The sequence below is a fragment of the Entamoeba dispar genome, genomic scaffold, assembly GCF_000209125.1.
Source record: "Entamoeba dispar SAW760 scf_1105229461705 genomic scaffold, whole genome shotgun sequence".
In the NCBI taxonomy this organism is placed as follows: domain Eukaryota; phylum Evosea; order Mastigamoebida; family Endamoebidae; genus Entamoeba; species Entamoeba dispar.
In genome coordinates, this window is record NW_001854826.1 from 8079 (window position 1) to 30185 (window position 22107).

At 28.0% G+C, this 22107-nt stretch overlaps 13 protein-coding genes across 13 annotated transcripts in view, besides 23 other annotated features; 9 read left to right on the forward strand and 4 right to left on the reverse strand.

Annotated features, from left to right (window-relative positions):
* Positions 1–135, forward strand: part of EDI_206630 (WD-repeatcontaining protein, putative) — a gene marked incomplete at both ends in the record, with an annotated part of 960 nt that extends 825 nt beyond the window's left edge. The window contains one exon of the mRNA XM_001733397.1: positions 1–135. This exon is cut by the window's left edge and continues 825 nt beyond it. Within this exon, the coding sequence (XP_001733449.1) occupies positions 1–135 (135 nt within the window).
* Positions 136–506: 371 nt separating this feature from the next.
* EDI_206740 (WD-repeatcontaining protein, putative) lies at positions 507–833 on the forward strand (the record flags this gene model as incomplete). Its single annotated transcript, XM_001738836.1, has 1 exon — positions 507–833. One exon carries the CDS (start codon positions 507–509, stop codon positions 831–833), a length of 327 nt encoding a protein of 108 aa, XP_001738888.1.
* Positions 630–650: a sequence feature (AT_rich).
* Positions 834–868: a microsatellite.
* Positions 869–913: 45 nt separating this feature from the next.
* EDI_206750 (uncharacterized protein) lies at positions 914–1501 on the forward strand (the record flags this gene model as incomplete). The annotated part of the gene is made up of 1 exon (XM_001738837.1): positions 914–1501. One exon carries the CDS (start codon positions 914–916, stop codon positions 1499–1501), a length of 588 nt encoding a protein of 195 aa, XP_001738889.1.
* Positions 1502–1506: 5 nt separating this feature from the next.
* Positions 1507–1557: a sequence feature (AT_rich).
* Positions 1558–1580: 23 nt separating this feature from the next.
* Positions 1581–2258, forward strand: EDI_206760 (uncharacterized protein; the record flags this gene model as incomplete). Its single annotated transcript, XM_001738838.1, has 1 exon — positions 1581–2258. One exon carries the CDS (start codon positions 1581–1583, stop codon positions 2256–2258), a length of 678 nt encoding a protein of 225 aa, XP_001738890.1.
* Positions 2034–2157: a microsatellite.
* A 105-nt stretch (positions 2259–2363) lies between the features above and the next one.
* Positions 2364–2533: a sequence feature (AT_rich).
* A 159-nt stretch (positions 2534–2692) lies between these two features.
* Positions 2693–2767: a sequence feature (AT_rich).
* A 575-nt stretch (positions 2768–3342) lies between these two features.
* Positions 3343–3398: a sequence feature (AT_rich).
* Positions 3399–3660: 262 nt separating this feature from the next.
* EDI_206770 (Circumsporozoite protein precursor, putative) lies at positions 3661–4755 on the reverse strand (the record flags this gene model as incomplete). Its single annotated transcript, XM_001738839.1, has 1 exon — positions 3661–4755. One exon carries the CDS (start codon positions 4753–4755, stop codon positions 3661–3663), a length of 1095 nt encoding a protein of 364 aa, XP_001738891.1.
* Positions 4756–4929: 174 nt separating this feature from the next.
* Positions 4930–4968: a sequence feature (AT_rich).
* Positions 4969–5056: 88 nt separating this feature from the next.
* Positions 5057–7372, reverse strand: EDI_206780 (uncharacterized protein; the record flags this gene model as incomplete). The annotated part of the gene is made up of 1 exon (XM_001738840.1): positions 5057–7372. The coding sequence occupies one exon, from the start codon at positions 7370–7372 to the stop codon at positions 5057–5059; it is 2316 nt and encodes a 771-aa protein (XP_001738892.1).
* Positions 7339–7369: a sequence feature (AT_rich).
* A 143-nt stretch (positions 7373–7515) lies between the features above and the next one.
* On the forward strand, positions 7516–8772 carry EDI_206790 (sphingomyelin phosphodiesterase, putative; the record flags this gene model as incomplete). Its single annotated transcript, XM_001738841.1, has 1 exon — positions 7516–8772. One exon carries the CDS (start codon positions 7516–7518, stop codon positions 8770–8772), a length of 1257 nt encoding a protein of 418 aa, XP_001738893.1.
* Positions 8773–8780: 8 nt separating this feature from the next.
* Positions 8781–8849: a sequence feature (AT_rich).
* An 8-nt stretch (positions 8850–8857) lies between these two features.
* On the reverse strand, positions 8858–11365 carry EDI_206800 (uncharacterized protein; the record flags this gene model as incomplete). Its single annotated transcript, XM_001738842.1, has 1 exon — positions 8858–11365. One exon carries the CDS (start codon positions 11363–11365, stop codon positions 8858–8860), a length of 2508 nt encoding a protein of 835 aa, XP_001738894.1.
* Positions 11078–11101: a sequence feature (AT_rich).
* A 66-nt stretch (positions 11366–11431) lies between the features above and the next one.
* Positions 11432–11461: a sequence feature (AT_rich).
* A 9-nt stretch (positions 11462–11470) lies between these two features.
* Positions 11471–11491: a sequence feature (AT_rich).
* Positions 11492–11569: 78 nt separating this feature from the next.
* Positions 11570–11590: a sequence feature (AT_rich).
* A 105-nt stretch (positions 11591–11695) lies between these two features.
* Positions 11696–11818: a sequence feature (AT_rich).
* A 3-nt stretch (positions 11819–11821) lies between these two features.
* On the reverse strand, positions 11822–12586 carry EDI_206810 (uncharacterized protein; the record flags this gene model as incomplete). Its single annotated transcript, XM_001738843.1, has 1 exon — positions 11822–12586. The coding sequence occupies one exon, from the start codon at positions 12584–12586 to the stop codon at positions 11822–11824; it is 765 nt and encodes a 254-aa protein (XP_001738895.1).
* Positions 11873–11975: a microsatellite.
* Positions 12116–12251: a microsatellite.
* A 357-nt stretch (positions 12587–12943) lies between the features above and the next one.
* EDI_206820 (serine/threonine protein kinase ppk15, putative) lies at positions 12944–14971 on the forward strand (the record flags this gene model as incomplete). The annotated part of the gene is made up of 1 exon (XM_001738844.1): positions 12944–14971. One exon carries the CDS (start codon positions 12944–12946, stop codon positions 14969–14971), a length of 2028 nt encoding a protein of 675 aa, XP_001738896.1.
* Positions 14972–15151: 180 nt separating this feature from the next.
* EDI_206830 (uncharacterized protein) lies at positions 15152–17389 on the forward strand (the record flags this gene model as incomplete). The annotated part of the gene is made up of 1 exon (XM_001738845.1): positions 15152–17389. One exon carries the CDS (start codon positions 15152–15154, stop codon positions 17387–17389), a length of 2238 nt encoding a protein of 745 aa, XP_001738897.1.
* Positions 15439–15466: a sequence feature (AT_rich).
* A 7-nt stretch (positions 17390–17396) lies between the features above and the next one.
* Positions 17397–17433: a sequence feature (AT_rich).
* A 93-nt stretch (positions 17434–17526) lies between these two features.
* Positions 17527–17788: a repeat region.
* A 237-nt stretch (positions 17789–18025) lies between these two features.
* Positions 18026–18065: a sequence feature (AT_rich).
* A 105-nt stretch (positions 18066–18170) lies between these two features.
* EDI_206840 (uncharacterized protein) lies at positions 18171–19322 on the forward strand (the record flags this gene model as incomplete). The annotated part of the gene is made up of 1 exon (XM_001738846.1): positions 18171–19322. The coding sequence occupies one exon, from the start codon at positions 18171–18173 to the stop codon at positions 19320–19322; it is 1152 nt and encodes a 383-aa protein (XP_001738898.1).
* Positions 19224–19244: a sequence feature (AT_rich).
* Positions 19323–19374: 52 nt separating the features above from the next.
* Positions 19375–19437: a sequence feature (AT_rich).
* A 22-nt stretch (positions 19438–19459) lies between these two features.
* EDI_206850 (coatomer alpha subunit, putative) lies at positions 19460–22057 on the forward strand (the record flags this gene model as incomplete). The annotated part of the gene is made up of 1 exon (XM_001738847.1): positions 19460–22057. The coding sequence occupies one exon, from the start codon at positions 19460–19462 to the stop codon at positions 22055–22057; it is 2598 nt and encodes an 865-aa protein (XP_001738899.1).
* Between the last annotated feature and the right edge of the window lie 50 nt (positions 22058–22107).

Genomic DNA, 22107 nt, shown 5'->3' on the forward strand with positions numbered 1-22107 from the left:
ATAAACCAATTACAGCACTTGCAAATGAAGGGAAATATTTATATTCAGGATCAAATGAAGGACATATTGTTAGATGGGAAAAAGCAACAGGAAAAGCAGTTGGAATTAGAGGAAAAGGACATTGTACAAGAATAAATGATATTGTTAATTGTGGAGATAAAATTGCTACACTTGGATCAGATGATTGTGTTAAGATTATAGATAAAAATAAATTAGAATATGAATTAAGTATTAGTACAGAATCACCAGCAAATTGTGGAGTATTCTATAATAATAGAATATATGTTGGAACTAATAAAGGAATTAAAGTTATTCAAGGAAATCAAATTATTCAAAGTATTGGTCATAATAATGGAGTTGCAACAATTGCAATAAATGGAGATAAGAGTATACTTAGTGTAGGATTAAAAAATGAAGGATGTATTAAATTTTATTCAATTAATGGAAATGGAGAAATAACAGAAAAAGGAGAAATTAAAGAAGATATTCAAGGAACAGTTTATAGTATGGACTATTCAAGTGATGGTAAATATTTCATTCACTCAGATGATACAAGAAAAATTGTACTTCGAGATGCTAAAACTAATGAAGTTATTTATTCTAGATGGGTTCCTCATAATTCAAAAGTCTTAAAAATTAAATTTAATAAAGATAATACAATGATTGCTACAGCAGGAGCAGATTCATATTCATATGTCTTGAATGTTGAAACAAAAGCAATCACAACATTAGGAAGACTTCATCCACTTGGTGTCAATGATGTATTCATTGATGAAGATGGAAAGATCTTTACTTGTGGAGCTGATTGTACAATCAAAGTCTCTTCTCTCTAATTCTTTTCTTTTTTCTTTATTTTTTTTTTCTATTTAGTCAAACCCTAAAAACTTAACAAAACAAAGTAAATTACTTGAAGATGAGAATTATTGTTCAACGTGTATTAAGTGGTTCAGTTACAAAAGTTGAAAGTGGAGAGGTAGTTGGAAAGATTGGTAAAGGGTTATTGCTTTATTTTGGAATCAATGAAGAGGATAAAGAAAGTGATATTGATGGTGCAGTTAATAAAGTGTTGAAGATGAAATTATGGGATAGCGAAGATGGTAAGAGGTGGAGTAAAAGTGTAATGGACATGGGGTATGAAGTTCTTGTAGTGAGTCAATTTACTTTATACGCGATTTTGAATGGGACAAAGCCAGACTTTCATAAGAGTATGAGAGCAGAGAAAAGCCATCCTTTTTATGATTTAGTAGTTAAAAGATTTAAAGAGTTATATACAGAAGACAAGATACAAATAGGTGCATTTGGTCAGTATATGAAAATTAGTACTGAGGTAGATGGTCCAGTTAATATAATTATTGATTATCCTAAAGAAACAGAAAATAACCAGAAACAACAAAAACAGGCAAAAAGTAATAGTCAAGTTACTGTTGGCACAAAAAAAGTAAATCAAAAGAAAGTTGGTCAAAAAGAAAAAGAAAATAGTTTGAAAGATGAAAAGAAATAAAGAGGATTAATAAATTAATTTTATTATAATATATTATTACTTTTCTTTTTTAAAAAGGGAAGAACTTGGAAAGAAAAATATGATTGATTGGAAGAATATACAAATAAAAGTTGTTGAACAGTTAAAAGAACTAGTACAGGCAAAGTATGGACTTTTTGAGAACGGTAATGTTTTAGAAATTCGAACAAAAAGAAATTTAAAAAGATTTTGTTATGCGTACCTATTTATTATTTGTTGTTTTACTGTTGTTGAATGTTTGTTCATTCCATTTATGACATTACCAATTTTAATTGCATTTATTCCTTATATCTTCATTAAGACTCTCTGTAAGTGGAACGTTTCATTACCTGAGAAAATTTTTGGATATCCATTAGATTTTGTTTGTGTGATTGTTGGGTTAATGGCTTCAAATCTGTTCTGTTTTATTTCAGGTACTCGATATGTTGTATATAATTTTATCACATTTACAGTTTCAAGCGTTTCTGTACAAGCACATATAATATTGTGTGTATCTGATTTAGAGTTGGAAATTAAAGAAGAGAAACAACCAAAACAGAATGAAGAAGAGTATAAATCACAAAATAAAGAAGAGACTAAAGAAGAGACTAAAGAAGAGACTAAAGAAGAAAATAAAGAAGAAAATAAAGAAAGCAAAGTAGTTACTCCTTCTTCTCAAATTCATTCAAGGCTTTCGAACATTAAAGAAGATGAAGAATTATCTTCATCTTCAAGTGATGAGGTAGAGTCAAAACAGTAAATGATTTGGTTGTTAGCGGTTTCAAAATTAGTTATATTTTAAAAAAAGAGTGGTATAGATGAGGTGGATACTCTAAATATTGAAAATAATTGTTTAGTTTCTTACATATATAAATATTTATTTTAAAATTAATTTTATTATAATAATTGATATTGTGATATTGTATTGTATAAAATAGTAAATATATGATGATTAACAATTGTATTCTTTATATTTTTTATTTAATTTATGTTTATTTTGATTATTTATAATTTTCTTATTAATTAATAATAAAAGATTTCTCAACTATTATTTCATTATTTTAACATGATTTTTATCTAATTATCCAATAAGTATACCAAATAAAATACTAAATGAAAGGACTGTATTAATACGTAAAGAAGGAAATCCATTAAATCATAAAAATTACAGACATATCACATGTTTAAGTTATGTATTAAAAGTATTATTACAATTATAAAAAATAAAATTAAACAATAATTACTAAAGAATAATATAAATAAAATAAACAAAAAACACAATTAGATGTAAGAGATCTCATATGCATCTAAAAAATATTTACTTGAAAGTACATTATTACACATATACCTTAATAGAAATAAAAGAAAATGAATAGAAGTATTAAATAAAGGATAACAAAAATAAATTATTACAAATGATTATTGAGCTAATGTAATTGTAATAACTTTTAACAATAAAATCAAGAAAAGTAAATTTCAAAAAGAGGTATTGAAATGAAAATTCAGGGATAACTAGTAAGTGACTGATCCTTAGTTATGAATCAACTCAGGTGAATAAATGGTATATAGATGATAATTTGAACACAAGACTTGATTAGTCAAATTAATTTAATGAATTGTTTGGAATTAAAATAACAGTTTAAATTATTGTCAATAATTTATTTCTATTTATAAATGAATATTGAATGAATCAAAAATTAACAAAAGTGTATAACTAATAAAATAAACAAATACCCCTTAAATTTATTCAATATATTATTTGATAAAGTTTATGAATATGGTAATTGGAAATGAAAAAAATTAATAATAAATCATATAAGATTGACAGAATACTTTATCAAAAGTATTTTTAATAAAATAAGTTATTTACAAAGATTGTATAATAACAAAAAATTAAATACAACGTTTAATTAAATTATGTTATAGATAGCCAACAATTTAAATTAGCAATACTTATCTCATAACTTACCTATATTATTTATAGTATAGCACTTTCTAATTCAGTTTTACTTATTGTTTTTTGCTAATTAAAAATTTTGCCTTAGATATCATTCAATAAATTTGTAAAACCTCACAAACTATACAAGTTTTAAACACTAAAAATAAGAGGATTAACACAATGAAAGAATATAAAAATAAAGAATGCTTAAATTTTTACTGAATTATTTTGGTGGTTGTTGTGGATAACCTGGATATGCACCATATCCTTGTTGTGGGTATCCTGGTTGTTGACCTTGAACACCTTGTTGTGGATAACCTGGATATGCACCATATCCTTGTTGTGGATAACCTGGGTATTGTTGTTGAGCTGGTGCTCCTGGTTGTTGTGGTGCTGAATATTGTTGGCCTTGTGGTGCTTGTTGAGGATAACCACCTTGTTGAGGATAACCACCTTGTTGTGGATAACCTGGGTATTGTTGTTGAGCTGGTGCTCCTGGTTGGGTTGCTGGTTTTCCAGAGGAACCTTGTGGTTGTTGTTGGGTTGGTGCTCTTGGTTGTTGTGGTGGATAGCCTGGGTATTGTTGTTGGCTTTGTGGTGCTTGTTGAGGATAACCTGGATATGCACCGTATCCTTGTTGAGGATAGCCTGGGTATTGTTGTTGGCCTTGTGGTGCTTGTTGAGGATAACCTGGGTATTGTTGTTGGACTGGTGCTCCTGGTTGTTGTGGTGGATAACCTGGATACTGTTGTTGGCCTTGTGGTGGATAACCTGGGTATTGTTGTTGAGGATAACCTGGATATGCACCGTATCCTTGTTGAGCACCTTGTTGAGGACCTGGATATTGTTGAGCAGGTTTAGCACTAGATTGTTGTGAGGTTTTTGCACTAGAAGAACTAGAGATGATAGTGTATTGAATACAAATAGAACCCTTAGTGGATAAAGGAAGTTCGTTATTAGACATTTGGCCTGGTGGAAGCTTTTGAATAACCAAAGAAGCATTTCCCATATGGTCATCTTTACCATGTTTATCATAGTCCATGACAGTAAAAGTAGCCATAGTTCCAGGAACAACGTTATAGAATTCAAAAGTATCTCCCCAAGTTGGATTCAAATTTTTCGTAACAGTCTTTGTTTTTCTTTGTTCAATACCAACTGAAACAATAACATAAGGATCAGAAGAACGAATGTCCATAGCTTTTAATTGTTTACCACTAACAACAGTTAATCTAATAGCCATTGTTTCTGGTCCACTATTTGTTGGTTTAGCATTTGTTTGTGCATTTTGAGCAAAAGGTGAAGTATATCCTACAGACATAACAAAATTTTATGAACAGATTATTAGTTTCGTTTGAATGTTTTTATCATGAGAAGAACATTCCATTTGATCTTTTTAGTATTATTTATTCCTCTTTCTTCATTTTTTGAAAAATAGAAACCTTAAAACTAAAAAATAAAAATAAATAGTTATTGAAATATCCCGATAATTTCCATTTAATTAAAGTAAAATAAAAAAAGTAAAAATATTAATGAGATTAGAACAGACGTTCAAAAAGAAGTTCTGTGAGAAAAGAATAAAAAATGATCAGTTAATAGAAAGAAGTATTAAGTAAATAAAGTTATAATTCATAATATCCTTTGTTTTCCATTGTATTTCCAAAGAGAATTAATAATTTATTTTTAAGTAATGTGTAGAAATAATATGATATAGAGAATAATGATACAATCAATACTATTCCAAATAAAATATATATTGAAATCCTATTTGATGCAAATACTTCAATTTGAATTAATCCCATATCCATTGAATTTTTACCTCCAATAAATAGAATTTCATTTGTATGAACAATTACTTTTTCTCCATTTCTACAATATCCTTTTAAATGTCTATTATTTAGAACAGTAGAACAATCAGATAACACTTCGATCCTTGATGTTACCATAGAATTACATGTTGTTACAACTGCATCTCTACCTTTATAAAGAAGAAATGCACCTTTCGACTGAATATCAGGTCGGTTAGGTAATAAAACATATCTATTATTATAAGTATAAATAAAATGAGTCCCATCTGTAATTTCTGTAGGACTTAAACAATTATCATTTGAATATTCAATGTCCTTATATACATTTAATCGATATGGTCCAATACTTCGTTCAGACTTATGTGACACATCAACAACAACAATAAATTTCCCAACAAATTTTTCTCGAATAAATGAAGCAGTATTTCCACATATTTCAGAATCGTCATTCATTGTCAGTGGTCTATATGAATTACAACTTGAATACACAGTAATGACTGTATCTATTTGAGTGTCAGGACCACATGTTTCAATAATAAATATTGATCCATCTCCCTCAAATGAATAATAATGTTTTTTATCTTGAAGAATTCCTAAAGTAGAGAATGGTGTTGTTTGAATAGTATCAGAACAATCGGTTTTTTTAATTGGAACAACAAATAATGAAACTCCAGAAACAAGAACTGATGAAGCACTAACAACAAAAAAATATTCTCCATTTTTTTTAAATGTTGTTGTTAATACTCGACTTTCTTCTTTACATGGCCCTCTACATGTTTTTGTATAAATAACATTACTACTAGCATTAAATCCATCAATAACTCCTCCAAATATCATAAAATCTTTGTTAACTCTTGAGTTTAATAAATACCAACTACCGTGAATACTTATTGGTTCACATGGATGTGAAAGATGTCCAATTTTACTATGTGAAACAATTCCTTCTTCTCCAATTTCAAGTATAACAGGATGTTTACATTCTTCTGAACTTTGGAGTATTCTTTGAACAAGTAAAGTTGCTTTACATTTATTACTTTCTTGACAAGACACTTTAATGAAATACTCTTTCTTGTATTCTAATTTCTTAATAATTCGACCATGAATTCCACAACCAAAACTATCACGTTTACATTCCCCATTTGAATCAAATATTTCAACTGTTGTACCAATTCCTTCTCTTAACAGTGATGATTCACATGTTGATATCAAATAGTCTTCACCTGTTCCAATAATTGCATACCATGTTCCACTATCTTCGGGATATCCTCCACATGACTTAGAAATTTCACCTGATGGTTTACTTGAATGTAAAAATGGTAGTTCTCTAATTGCAATTGGTGTTTGTTGAGTTGAAGGTAATTTAAGTGAAAGAATAAAATGACCTGGGTTATTTGTTTTTACTTGAAGTGAATGAAATGTTTTTCCAATAGGAACAGTTAGTTCAGCACCAAAATAATGAGAAGGGCAATTGTCTACGACTTGTTGTTGATTTGGTGTATTTTTATCGAGGACTAATGTTATTTGAGTATCTGTGAGAGGGTGACAAGTTGAAACTTTAATTGGAGCAGAATCTAATCCTTCAAATGTGTAATACAAAACTGAGGAATTTAGCCCTGAAGTAATTCCCTCAATAGATGTTGGAGTTGATAATTTTTCTGGTATTAAAGGATTAGTATTTTCACGTTTAGGAAGTGGAGATACTCTCAGTCCAAATATTCCAGTGTCTAATTGAGTAGCTCCAGTAATAAAAATGTAAGAAGGTTTTGTGAAATGATAAGTCAGTCTTGAGGCTTTTCCACAGCCATCTATCCCATCATCATTTATTGCTAGTAATTTTGAACCTGAATTATTTTCACATTGACTGAAAATCATAATTTTAGTATCAAAAGCAGTATGTCCTGTAAAACAAGTATCAATAATAAGTGTTTGTGGAGTTGATAATGAAACCCTATACCAAACTCCTTTTTGTGAATAAAGATGTCGTTTTAAAATATAATAACTATCAGGTGTTTTTGAAGTATCAGCAGTGTGTTGAAATATTTCAGAATGAGAGAAGTTAATATCAACGGCGTTATTACATGTAGTTTGACCAAAACAAATAAAAATAAAATAAATAAACAATAAAAACATTGACACAAAAAAATTTTAAAATTCAAAGTTCTTTTTTTGTTTTAGATTTTTTTTCAGAATTTTCAAATTGAAAAGTTGAAGAATTAAAAAGTACTTTAATTGTTATTATCTACAAAAATAGAACTATTAACTTGTTGTTCATCATGCTATTGCCTCTTCTTTTTATTACTTTAACTTCAGCAAATAAGAAGTTTTGGTTAATTACTGATACACACTTTGATGATGAATTTGTTGTTGGTAGTTCTTCAAAGTGTCTGGCTATTGACTGTTGTCATTCTAATTCTATACCTAGAAAAGGACAGGAAAATTCTATCAGTGGTCCTTGTGGAGATTATAACTGTTACTCCCCTCTTAATGTCTCAGAATCTGCTTTTGATTACATTGCGAAACACCAATCAGAAAGTAAATTAATATTTTGGTTAATGGACGTTGTTCCTGGTGATGTGATAACTCAAAGTAAAGAAACAAATAAAAGAAGAATTCAATTACAAGTTGAAGCATTAAAGAAACGATTACCAGGTTTCAGAGTATATCCAGTACCAGGAAATCATGATTATTGGTTGTCAAGTAATTGGCAATACCCTCCTCAAAATCAGTGGATGTTAGATTTTATGGGGGATCTTTTTAAAGACTGGCTTTCTCCAAATGCATTAGAACAATTTAAAAAAGGAGGATTTTACACTGAATTAATTGATTCTGGAGTAAGAATTATTGCACTTCATCTTGCTTATGTTGATGTTTATGGTAGTCATTGTAATGAGTATGTTGAAAATGATCCAGCAGGAATGATGAAATGGTTTAATGAGACATTAGAATTAGCTAGAAAGAATGGAGAAAGAGTTATTTTATTAAGTCACGAAGGAGTTGGATTAAAAGAAAGTGGAACTATTGATGTTGTTCCAAAGTTTAATGAAGATTTTGGTTATGCAATGAATGAGTATTCTGACATTATTATTAGTCATCTTTCAGGTCATTCACATTTTAATTCATTTAGAGTATTACCAAATATTACAAAACCAACATTTCATATAATAATGAATCCAGCTATGACTTCATTTAAGAATTTGAATCCAAGATTTAGATTATATGAATATGATAGAAAGAGTATTAAAGATTATACAAATTATATTCTTGACATTAATAAATGCAATAAAAATAATAAATTTGAATGGGAAATAGAATATAATGCTAAAGAATTATTTGGTATTGAAGAATATACAACAAAAAATTTAAAAGAATTTATTGAACAATTAGCAGTAGATGATGAATTATGGAATAAATTTGATTCTCACTATTCTACAATTAATAGAAAATGTAAAGATAATTGTAGAAAGGATTTATTATGTTCAACTCATTGTATGAAAGAGAATGAGTTTATTACTTGTATTAATCAAAAATAAGAATCAAGTAAATAATTAAAATTCTTTTAGTTTACTTTTTATTTAAAATTAAATTATTTTATTTTTTAAATAAAAATCACTTATATTAACAAAATTGAGAACATATTAATACTCCATCTTCTGAACCAGTAGATAATGTACAATCATTTAATGAAACACATGTTACAGTACTTGGATGCATGTACATCATTAATACATTTTCAAACCACCCACGTGATAAGTCACAACAATAAACTGCTTTATCTGTTCCTCCACTTACTACTTTCCTATTGAAACAAAACATTGAATTAATTGCATTAAAATGTACAGTCCTTTCACAACAACACATATTAATTCTCAAATCCCACATTTTCATTCTTCCTTTACAAGACCCACTGATAATAAAGTCATCAATCCAATCAAAAGAAGTTAATTCTTCTCTATAACTTAATGTTCTAAAAGCAAGTTGATTGGAACGTAAATCAAAACCAGCAATAGTTCCATCAATAGAAGATGATACAACAATATTTGGATTAATACAACAAAAATGTGTTATTTCAACAGAATGAGGAACAAATTTATTAAGAGTTTTTTGTGAAATAAAATCAACAACAGATAATGTTGTATCATTTAGTCCAACAATTATAGAATTATTTACAAAACTAACTTTTTCATATGGATGACATTCATATTTTGTAAATTTAAGAGTACTATTTGTATATTTTCTTATTTCTCCTGATCTAAAATAAACATAAAGATCATTTGAATAATCAAAACTACATTTCATCCCTGCAAGAAGACTCATAGGTAATCCTTCACGAACTTTAATAAATTCATTATTTTTTGTTTCAATTCTAGAAAAATATCCATTTTCACTTCCTACAACAATACAATCATCATTTTTTACTCTAATATAATTAATTGGTGCATAAAATGGAGTGAGTATACTTCTTTTAGACCATTTTTTATTTCTCCAGTTTTGACGTATTTTATAACACTTTCTTACAAGTAATGAATAATTTTTAATGTTACTATGTTCTGAAGTAAAAAATGTTTTTGGTTGAGTTTGAGGATTATAATATAAATCATAAAAGTTTCTCCAAATATCTGTACTTTCATCTATTAACTTTTTAAAACGATTACAAGTACATCTTAAACTCATAAGATCTTCAAGACATAACATTTTAATTAAATAATGAAAACTACGATCATCAAGAAGATAAATAAAACAATGATTAATTTTGGTAATATCCTTTTTTCTTTCTAATTGTTGTAAGCGTTTTCTATCTTCAATAGTTCTTTTTATTTGTAATGCACAAAATAACATATTTTTTGCTAAGTTTAAATCTCCTGAATTTGGTCTATCAATTTTAAGACTAACATTTTGTTCAAAACCAATTCTCATTATGAGTTTAGCAATAATAATATTACGAATACATCCACTAAACCTTTTAACATCATTAAGATTTAATTCAGGAACAAAATAATGATAATAAAATATAGATTTTGCTTTTCCATTAAATGTTTCTGTTCTTTCAGCAGAAAGAACAACAGCAAATTTTACAGGACTTACGTGATGGTATTGACATAAACTAATTCCTTGTCCAACACTTTGACATCCAAAAAAAATATTACCTTCAGAAATAGTTTTACCAATAATTAAATCAGTTGAAACCAATTCTTTACTAAAAAAAGGTGATTCTTTATGAAAACATTTTTGACGATTTCCTTTCTTTAATAGAGTACTTTTAGGATAAATAATATTGCCATAAACTTTATGCTCTAAATCTTCTAAAAGAACATTAAATTTTTGATGATACTCACTTGATCCTTTTATAACAATTTCAGTAAAATCATAGTTTGCAAAAACATTAAATACAGCATTTCTATGAATAATTACTGGAAAAACATCTTGGTTGTAAACCATTTTATTAAACGTTCTTTCTAAAAACATCATGTCTTTAACTTCTTGATCTCCACTGATATGATCAAAGATATTACTAATGAATTTCCTTTGTAAATTAACCAAATGAAATAAAGAACCTTTAGAATTTTCTTGGACAAGAAATTTTGATTGCATAACAAATGAAGTCATTTTATTTTCGTCTTTTGCATAAAATAAATGATAATTCCAAATTGGTTGTTGAAAATGTGAAAAAACATGAGCACATTCTTGTGGAGAAATTTCTTTATATCTATATGAATGTGTAACTCTACCATAAAATTTTGTTGGATCCATTATAATAACATTATTAATAAAAAAGTCATCAAAACTTTCTGTTTCTAAAACACTTGGAAGTAATTCAGTAATTCGTTCAATTCTTTCTAATATATTTTTAATTAATAAATAGTATTTAGGAATTGTAGCATATGATCGTAAAATAGTTTCATTTTTTTTTGATAATAAATATGTTCTAATTAATACTATTGGATTTTCTAATTCATTATCTATTAATTGCCATTCTTCTGTTATTGTTTTGTTATTTAATTCTTTTACTAAATAAATAACTTCCTCATCTAATTCATTACTTATTTCTTTAATTCCATTTTGTGTTGAACATCTCCCTTGAAGGACTTTATTAGATATATGAAATGAATGAACTATTTCAGACATCTCTTTAGAAGAATTTGTTTTTAAGTTCTCTTTTTTTCTATTTCCATAGCAATAACTCTTCGAACCTTTAAAATTAATTCAAAATAATATAAAATACCCTGGTTCTAATTAATAAATTTATAAAAAGTGATATCTAATTATCCTTCATTACAACTATTATTAAACTATTGACTCACAGTTGATTCTAATTATGTAATGATATTGTAATATATTTTATATATTTATCCTCATTTCTATTTTTTTTTTTGAATATTTATTGAAGTATGTCATTGTTAATGAAGCTATTAATTTCTTTTTTTTTATTCCAATTATTCTATCATATAAACTTACTTATATTTTATAGTTTATTACTTTTTAAAAAAAAAAGAATGTTAAATATTTTATTTATGAAACTTTAATAAATAATAAATCTATATAATGTAAAAAAATTAAAATTCTAAATTTAAAAAATATCAATCATTTACTATTAGTATTTTGAAGATATGACGGTTTCAAATGATCAGGTCGTTTATCTTTTTTTACATTTTTCATTCGACTTCTTGTTTTTGTTTTCTTTCTTTTCTTTTCTTCTCCACCTTTTTGTGGTTTTTTTTCATTTTTATGTTTTTCTGAGTGTTGGTTTGATTGTTGTGATTCATGGGAAAAAGTTTCAATAATATCTCTAGTGTTAGTTTCCTTTTTATTTCCTTCAACATCCTCAAATAAAGTAATTTCATCATTTATTAATTGAGGGGATGATTTCTTTGAATATTTTTTTTTGGGTTGTTGAATTTCTTTTTTTTCTTTTATTAATTCTTCTTCTGAGTTATTACTTTCTTTTATAACTTCTTCTTTTAAATCATTAATTTCTTTTATATCTTTTTCTTGTATTGTTTTTGTTTCTTTTAGTTGATTAATACCTTCGTTTATAACATCTGTTGAAGATTCTATTTGATTAAATCTATTCTTTTTCGATGGGTCTTCTTTTATTTCAACTTTAGCTTCTTTGTGTTTGTTTATCTTTTCTTGTTTGTCTTTTTTTGTCTTTGGTCTAAATTTTTCAATTGGATTAACGTATTTCTTTTTTTTTATTAAAAGTTGAGATTTGGTTTCTTCGCTATCATCACTTTCATTTTCTCTTTCTTCTTGTTGTAGAACAAATTGTTGTTTCTTCTTGCCAACACTATTTTTTAATTGTCTTCTTAATCCGTCAGTGACATCTGACCGATTAATTTTTTCCATGTTAGTGTAAATATCTTTTAAAGTTCTCAAACCCTAGTGGTTTGATATTTTAAGGGATAATGTAATAATCAAAAAGAAAACAAAGGGGTTTTTATATATCAACTCAATAGAAGAGAACTTCTTCGTTATGTAAAAGAAGAAAAAACTTATTGAATAGAGAACAATGAAATTATTTTTTGTTTTTGATTCTAAAAAATGACAAAATAATCTTTTTTTCTTTGATAAACAAAATATGAAAAAATTTTCAGTGATGTGGATCCAAAAAGATGTAAATTGCTGTTAAAGATATGATTTATGCCAGAAAGTGTTTCTTTTCAAAAACTAGGAAAATAGAAACCCTTTCACTGTTTAATTCAAATGAATTTTTTCTCTAAGAAACCAAGTAGTGCCTTTACTTCATATTTCTCGAACGAAGAAGAAGGTCTACATTCTCCAAATAAGAAATATATTACAAAATATTTGACTTCAAAAATTTTTGATGTATTCTATCGTTGTTCTCCTCGCCTTACTGATCCTACAACAGGGATGTCCCCATTATACTTAACTGCTCCATCTATCCCTCGTCATAATAGTAATTATGATAATGAGAATTATGACTTAATAGTTAAACTTAATGATGTCCTTGGAAGTGCCACATCTTTTGAAGGGCCATATTATTCTGCTAATCCTGATACTGTTTCAAGATATAAAATTACTGATCGTCTTGGACAAGGGATGTTTGGACAAGTATTTAAAGCTCGAGACCTTATGAAAAATAAAGATGTTGCCATTAAAGTATTACGTTCAAAATTTTCATATTTTAGACAAGGAATGTTAGAAGTAGCTATGTTATCATTGTTAAATGATGCATATGATAAAGATGGATCATCAAATACAGTGAGATTAGTTGATCATTTTCTATATCATTCTCATCTTTGTATTGTTACTGAGTTATTAGGAAAAAATTTGTATCAAGCTATTCAAGCAAGAAATTATAAAGGATTTCCTGTTAATATTATTAGAAATTATATGAAATCATTACTTCAATGTTTATCAGTGTTAGAAGATGCAAGTATTGTTCATTGTGATGTTAAACCAGAAAATATGTTACTTGATCCAACATCAAAGAAGGTCAGAGTGATAGATTTTGGTTCTGCATGTTTTTCTACATATACACTTTATACTTATATTCAATCAAGACATTACAGAGCACCAGAAGTTATTTTAGGATTACCATATTCATGTGCTATTGATGTCTGGAGTGCTGGATGTATATGTGCTGAATTAATATTAGGAATTCCATTATTCCCCGGAAGTTCTGAATATAATGAATTATATAAAATTACTGATATGTTAGGACAACCTCCAGATTATATATTAGAACAAGGTACTACAACACAAAATTTTTATAACAAAATGCCAACAATTGGTGGTCGAATTAAATATATTTTTAAACAACCATTTGAATATGAAATGGAAAATGCAGTTGAACTTGAACCTGATAAAAGGTATTTTAGGTATCGTACTTTAGATGAACTGATTATGAGAATTCCCATGAAACTTTCAGATAATCCTTTGGAAGATAAAGGCTCTATTTCTGAAACTCGTCAGTCTATGCTTCATTTTATTCATGGGTTATTACAATATGACCCAGATTCAAGATGGACAGCTAAACAAGCGTTAGACCATCCTTTTATAACTCAAGCTCCATTCACAAAAAATTGGCAACCAAAACCACGTAAAGTTAAACCAGTTAAACCATCACTAATATCTGGAATTGAATTCCAAAAAAGATGTTTCCCTGGATTAAAATTAAGTCATCGTTTAAATACTCAAGAATATTATGACATTTTTACAGCTTCATTACAAAAAGGAGAAGTTGTCAATATTTCATCTTCTAATCCATTCCAATTAGGTCCAATGACTCCTTCTTCATTTAGAGAAGTTTATGCAATTAAATCAAAAACAAGTCCATCCCCTATTAATTCTGGAAGTTTTTCAAGAAGATCTTGTTTGGTTAAAACACCATGTCCAAAAACACCTAATATGCCTAGTTCTCCATTTACTTCATTTATTAATTCACCAAGAAGTATGTACATGTCTCCTTCTTTAAGAATTAATTCAAGAGGAGACTATGACGATGATGTTTCTGCAATGAGTTTCTGTAGAAGCAAATTTGCATCAGCTATTCCAATGAAACAGAAAACAAAAATGGACTATGGAGGAATGTCTGTTAATATGGGCTTTTTACCTTCTACTGGTCATGGTCAAGAAAAAGAGGTTGTTAAAGGGGTACCACCAGAAGCAAATATTCCAATCATACCTGTTCCTATTAGAAGAAATGAACCAGAACAAGAGATTGGTACAACAGAGTATGCCCCTGTGTTCATATTCGATGATCTGTAAAAGAAATTTTAATATTTCATTTGGTTTTATTCTACTTATAAAATAATAAGAAAAAAGAATAGCATCATTTTAATAACAATTTTATTCACTATCAGAAAGTTCCATATCAATAGAAAAAAAGCCTTTTCTTTTATGCTGTCACCAAAACTAAATAGTTTGAACTAAAAATATAAGTTAATAATGAAGTGGCTTGTTTTACTCTTTACTTTTTCTTGTTTTGCCATTCCCTGCAAATTTGGATTAACACCAAGTTCAACTGAACTATTTGATTGTCTAAATTCACTCAATATTACTGCAGATCGTGCACATAAAATAAAAACATCATTAAAAAATGCATTTGAAGCATATGTGTATCACGACATTCTCAAAAACCCACCTCAACCAAAAGGATCTGACACTTATCATCATACTGTTGATATTGACCAAAGAATGTCAGAAATTGAAGAAGTAGATCAACCATTTTATCCTTTTTATAAAAAGATTAATAAATTATTACTTGATTTACATGACTTACATATGTATTTTGGGTTTGAGTCATCTAAAGATTATTATTACTGGATTGATCTTATTGGTATTGTCTTACCATTTACTGTTTCAATTAAACAAACTCATGAAGTTCTCTTTTCTCCATTAACTGAAATATTAATGTATGATTTAAAATTACCTTCAGAAATTATAAAAAATAAAGAAGTACCAGTTTCTTCTGTTGATGGTGTTCCAGTGTTAGATTGGATTAGAAATTATGGTAATACTTTTTCTGGTTTAAAAAGTCCACACGCTAGATTTACTTACACAAGACAAACCATTGGGTTATTTATGATAAGTGACAACCCATTAACAAAAGAAGAAATAGATCATGTTTTTGAAATTGAATACACAAATGGAGTTAAGGTCAATTGTTCTTATCAAATAATTAATTTTGGACCAGAAGATCAAGAAGATACTAATAGGGCTCTAAAAGTACGTCAAGTAAAAGAAAGAATTGACAAGAAAAAAAGAAATAGAGCTTTTAATGTCCAACCAATTTTACCAAGTGATTTAGGTTTGACACACCCAAAAAAAGATGTTTCATATGATTATGAACTTAAAGACAATATTGCTTGTAAAGTTATTACTATTAATAACACTATTGTTAATGTTCTTGTTATTCAATCATTTGCTCCAGAAGAATATCAATTACAAACATATGTAAACGTTTATAAAAATTGTATTGAATCTTTTGATGAAAATAATGGCCCAATTAGTGTAATTCTTCCAATGAATGGTGGTGGATATGTTGATCTTGAAGCTTTCATTGAAAAAACATTGGCACCTTCTAATGATGTAAACCAAATTGGAGACATCCGAATTAGTGACCCTTCTTTACGTAGTTTGTCACTTGGATACGATGAACTACTTAGTGACGTTAACTCATGTCAATTAATATATTCTAACTTAACTACTCGAGAAGAGTTTTATGCCTCATCAGTAACTATTAAATATGGAGACATTGAACATGTTAAAACACAAACTGGTATTATCCAATCAGCTGTAACAGATGTCTATTTTAAGAAGAATCCTAGAAATCCAACAGACATAATAGTTATGACTGATGCATTTTGTTATTCGGCATGTTCTTTATTAGCTAAAGGAATGAAAGAAAGAGGTAATGGAATTATTGTTGGGTATTTAGGAGATCCAGAAGGAGAGAAAGAATTATACGATGTAGGACAATCACCAACTGTTGTGGTTTCACCGGATACTATATTCACAGAACAACAACTCATTGACATGAGTAGTGTTTCACTTACTATGCAAATTAGTTTTGCTGAAACATACCTTCATGATTATAGTTACAACCAAACAATTCCAAGAGAGTTTATTATTGAACCAGTTGATGAATTACAATTCTTGGATAGTTATAATAACAGACTAGAATTATTTGCCAGTGCTGCTTTATCTCTTTATAACAAATACCAAACTGATTGTAATCCATCTAATGATAGACTAGTTAAAAGAAGTAAAGATTGTGATTCCAAAATTACAATTGAACATGCTCATGGTGGTTATAAATGTGGAGCTAATGGAAAATGGAGTGATGAATGTGTTGCCACTTATTGTGATAATGGATATTTCTTTGACTTTTACAACAAGAAGTGTGTTGTTGATGTTTGTGGATCAACGATTGAAAGTAGTTCTTCTTCTATGAGTCATGGCAGTGAGACTATTTCTTCTTCTGTAAGTCAGGAGAGTGAAAGTTCAACCAGTGGACGATCACAAAATAATTCATGGACTATTCTCCTTTGGATAGTTGTTGGGTGTATTATCTGTGCAGGGTTAGTGATGGTTATAGTAATTGTTGTGATAATAGTAAGACGTAAGTTCTTCTCCTCAAATTCTTATGATTATTCTAAAGTACCTGAAGTTCCATTGAATTGAGTTTAACATTTAATTTACTTTTTATATTTTTATAATATATTTTTGTTCATTTTATTTTCTGGATTAATGACATTTTTTATAAAGCTTATAGTGTATATAGTTTATCACGTTAACTACAACCTGTTTTAGTTGTAAATTTAAATTAAAGTAGAAGAGGTGATGAATAATTAATTAAGTAAAGAAGGAGTAGAAACATTTCCAAATATTCAACAATCAATTGATGATACTACTAAACATTATCAATATTATTTAGGAAGTTTTAAAAATGAAGTATTTGAGAAACAAGATAATGAAACATATGGACAAGCAATTGAAAGAGGAGAAGGGATATTTGATTGGATGAATGAAGTAGTTAGAAGAAGAAAATTAGTAATAGAAAAAAGACAAAAAATAATTAAATAAATAATTTTTGGTAACCAACATAGTTTAAGATATTGAAATGAAGATAAGAGTCTAAATCAGCTAGTGTTATGAACAAGGTAGCAATTAGAATAAGAAAGTGCAATGAGTATCGATGAAAAAAAAGAACAAAGATGTATAGTGACCATTAAACTGAATAAAGAAATGTATTAAGGACACGTTAATGACTTAAACAAAACTAATAACAAATTCAGCTAATAATAACAAACAATTTTCTATATTAATTTTATTTAATTTGAAAAAAAACAAAAAAATTCTTTATGATTACATCATTTAGGAAAATAGTATTTGTCTGTTTTAAAAAACTTTTTTATTGGAAGAAAAAGGAACTTATAAGTTATATTCTTATTATTAGAAATAAATGCAACATAATTCATTACTTATATGTCAAAGGTGTAAACAAATGCTTTATTCTCATATTGATTTATCTAAAACAATGAATGAAGTTATAAAAAGTGGACAAAGAGATGAAAATTGTTCATTAATTGCAGAACCAGGATTTAAGTCAAAGGCATTTGTATGTGATGAGTGTTTACAAATTGTGTTACATAAAATGGAAGATTATGAAGACTTTGAACGATACCACACAACAAAATGGAATGAACTAACAGAAGAAATAGAAAATATAAAAGAAGATATTGATAACATTGATGTAATTCTTCAAGGATATGAAAATACAAAAGAAAATGAAGAGTCAGTAAAACGGTTAAGAGAACTAAAAGAACAATCTTTTGAACAACTTAATGAATTACTTAAAGAGATTGATAAATTCGATATTGAATGTACAGAAAGTATAGAAAAACAATACTGGGCAATTAACAATAATTTATTAAAAGACATTCAACAATCAACAGACGAGCGACTAGAATTAAGTAATACAATAACATCATTAAAGAATGAGTTACAAACAATTGAAAAACGAAGTATTTTTGGTTCATTGTTTGAAGTTGAATCATTTAATGATGGTTCAGTAACATTATGTGGTATCCCTTTTAAATATTCTATTGATAAAGTTAATGAATTTAATATTGCAATGGGAAAATTAGTATTGGGTATTTATTTAATGGGAAAGAAAATTATTCCTAAACATTCAACAATTCCAATTCCATTTGATGATCGTTCTCAAATATCTGTACAGATAAGTCAAAAGAAAAATGTTTATAACTTATATATTCAAAACCAATCATTCTATTCAGAAGCTGATGAATCATTTAAAGAAGGGTTTAAACATTTGATTTATTATTTTAGTGATTTGTATGAAAAGTGTTCAGACATATGGCCAAAATTAAAAGAAAAATATCACTATGAAATAAAACCAACAACAATGTGTGTATTTGATACAAAATTAAATAAAAGTTATTTACTTATCTTTGACAGAACAAAAATAGAACAATGGAACAAAGCTATTGTTGGGTTATTAAAATTATTTAATTATCTTTCCATTAATTTTGATAGGTTACTTGATATAATAGAGAAAACGAGTGTAATAGTAGCACCAGAAAATGATAACTAAATTCATCACCATCTTATTCTTCCTTTTTGTTTTTATTGTTGAACGGAGAGTCAATAAATAATAAAATAATATTTTTTTTTAATTTATTAATAATTAAAATATAGTTTAATAAAATGAAGAAAAAAAAAAGAAAAAAGATGAAAATTATTAGATCTATGAGAACACAACTCAAGTACTATTTAGAAAATCAAAGTGAACGTGTTAAAACTGCTGTGTTCCATCCAACAGCAACTTTATTAATGTGTTCATTACATAATGGAGATATTCAAATTTGGGATTATCGTACAAAAATATTACTACACACATATCCTCATGCACACAATGGGGCTGTAAGAGGGTTATGTTTCCATCCAAACAGACCACTAGTTGTATCAGGTGGAGATGATTGTGTTATTAGAATGTGGAATTATAGGGATAGTCATTCGGATAATGCGTGTGTTGGAGAATTTAAAGGACATAGTGATTACATTCGATCAACATATTTCCACCCAACAAAACCATGGATATTGAGTTGCAGTGATGATAGAACTATCAGAATATGGAATTATTTGTCATTCAAATGTATAGCTATACTAACTGGTCATGACCATTATGTCCTTTCAGCTCATTTCCATCCTAAACCAGAAATGCCATTTGTTATTTCATCATCGTATGATAACACAGTTCGAGTTTGGGATATTAAAGATTTATATGAAAATGAGCCAAGAGGAGATGGAGCTGTTGATCTTGCTGGATCTGTTAAATTTAATATCACACCAGAACAATTCGCTGTTAATAATGCAATTTTTCATCCAACACTTCAACTTATTTTTACTTGTGGAGACGATAAAACAGTAAAAATGTGGAGATATAATGATTCAAGTTGTTGGAGTGAAGGTACGTTTAGAGGTCATACACATAATGTTACAGCATGCACAGTAATGGGAGACTACCTCATTTCTGTAAGTGAAGATAAATGTGTAAATGTTTTTGATATTAAAACACAAAAGCTAATTAGAAGTTTCAGAACAAATGGTAGGATTTGGTGTATTGAAAAACATCCATTAGAAGATCTTTTTGCTATTGGGTGTGATACTGGACTGAAGGTATTTAAATTAGAAAGTGAACGTCCTGCTTATTTTGTTACTGGTAAATCAGTTTATTATCAAACAGCTTCATCAATTAATAAATTTGACATGTCAACAAATGAAATAAAATTAATGTATTCAATTAACCATATCCAGTCAATAGTTGCTATTCCACAGGCCAAAGAAATGGTTTTAGTTTCTAATGGGGAAAATCATGAAGCAATTTGTGCTGCTTTTCATAGGTCAAATCTCCAAGGAACCTCATTATGTTATATTGGAGGGTCATTCTATCTTTCATATGAGCCACATTCAAATACTGTTCAAAAGATAGATGTTGGTAAATCACAAGTTGTTGGTAAAATTCAATTAGAACGAAGTGGAACAAGAATATGTGCAGTTAATAGACCAAATACTTTTTGTTTATTTGGAGATAACTTTGCACAAATTATAACTGTTGAGGGAAATATTTTATTTAATGTTGATGCAAATGGATTAAAGAGAACAGTTGCAACAAAAGAAACTCTTGTTTTATTTGGAAGTCAAACGATTCTCTTATTAAAGGATTCCAAAGAAGGATATGAAATTGTAACTAGATATACTGAAACAACACATATTAAGTCTGTTGTTATTGCTACTAGAGGAGTAATATTATATACTACAAATGCACATATCAAATATTTATTACCAACTGGAGAAGTTGGAATTGTTCAAGGAACAGGAAATGAAGTGTTATATCTTATTGCAGCAACGGCCAATGCTAAAGGGTTATTAACAATTGATATAAATGGAGACATTACAACAAAGGTTGTTGACCTTGCTGACGTTGATTTTAAAGCAGCAGTACTAAGGGGAGATTTAGCTGCTATTCATAAACATTTAACAAATACTGTATTTATTGGTGATTCAATTATTTCATTTTTAATGAAATATAAATTTGCTGAATTAGCATTGTTGTTTGTAAGAGATGTTCACGCTAAATTTGCTATTGCTTTACAGTGTGGTAATTTTAAGGCAGCACTTGATGCTGCAAAACAATTAAATCTACCACAGTATTGGAGACAATTAGCACAAAAAGCTATTAGTACTGGACATTTTAAAGTAGCTGAATTTTCATTGGTTCAACTTGGTGATTATACTAGAGTATCATACCTCTCTGCCTATTGTGGTAACATACAATCTATGGTCAAATTAAATAAACTTGAAGCTTCTAATTCTCAAAAGTTAATATTATCTCTTCTTTCTAATGACCAAAAAACTATGGTAAAAGAATGTTTTATTGCAAATGGTAAATTAGGTTATATTGCAGCAAAAACTAGAGGATTTGATGAGATTGCAGAAAGGATAAGTGGTGAAGTTGAAATATCTGAAAAGTTAAAAGAATTTGCAACAAAAGAACGAAAACCAATTCCAGGAAGTATAATAAAAATGAATTTAGCATCATTAAAAGAATGGCCTCACATTGGTGTACAAAAAACTATTGAACAAGATTTGATTGAGGCAAAAGAAGTTAACTTAAATGAAGAAAAACCTGTCTTTGATGGTGTTAAAGCGGACCAAATTGTTATGGAGAAAAAAGAAAATAAACCAATAGAATCAAAGAAACAACAAGAAGTAATCACTAATGAGAAGAAAGAGGATAGTGATGATGAGAATTGGGATTTCATTTAATTCATTGATTTTTCAGCTGAACCACAAACTGGACAATTTATGTTCTTACG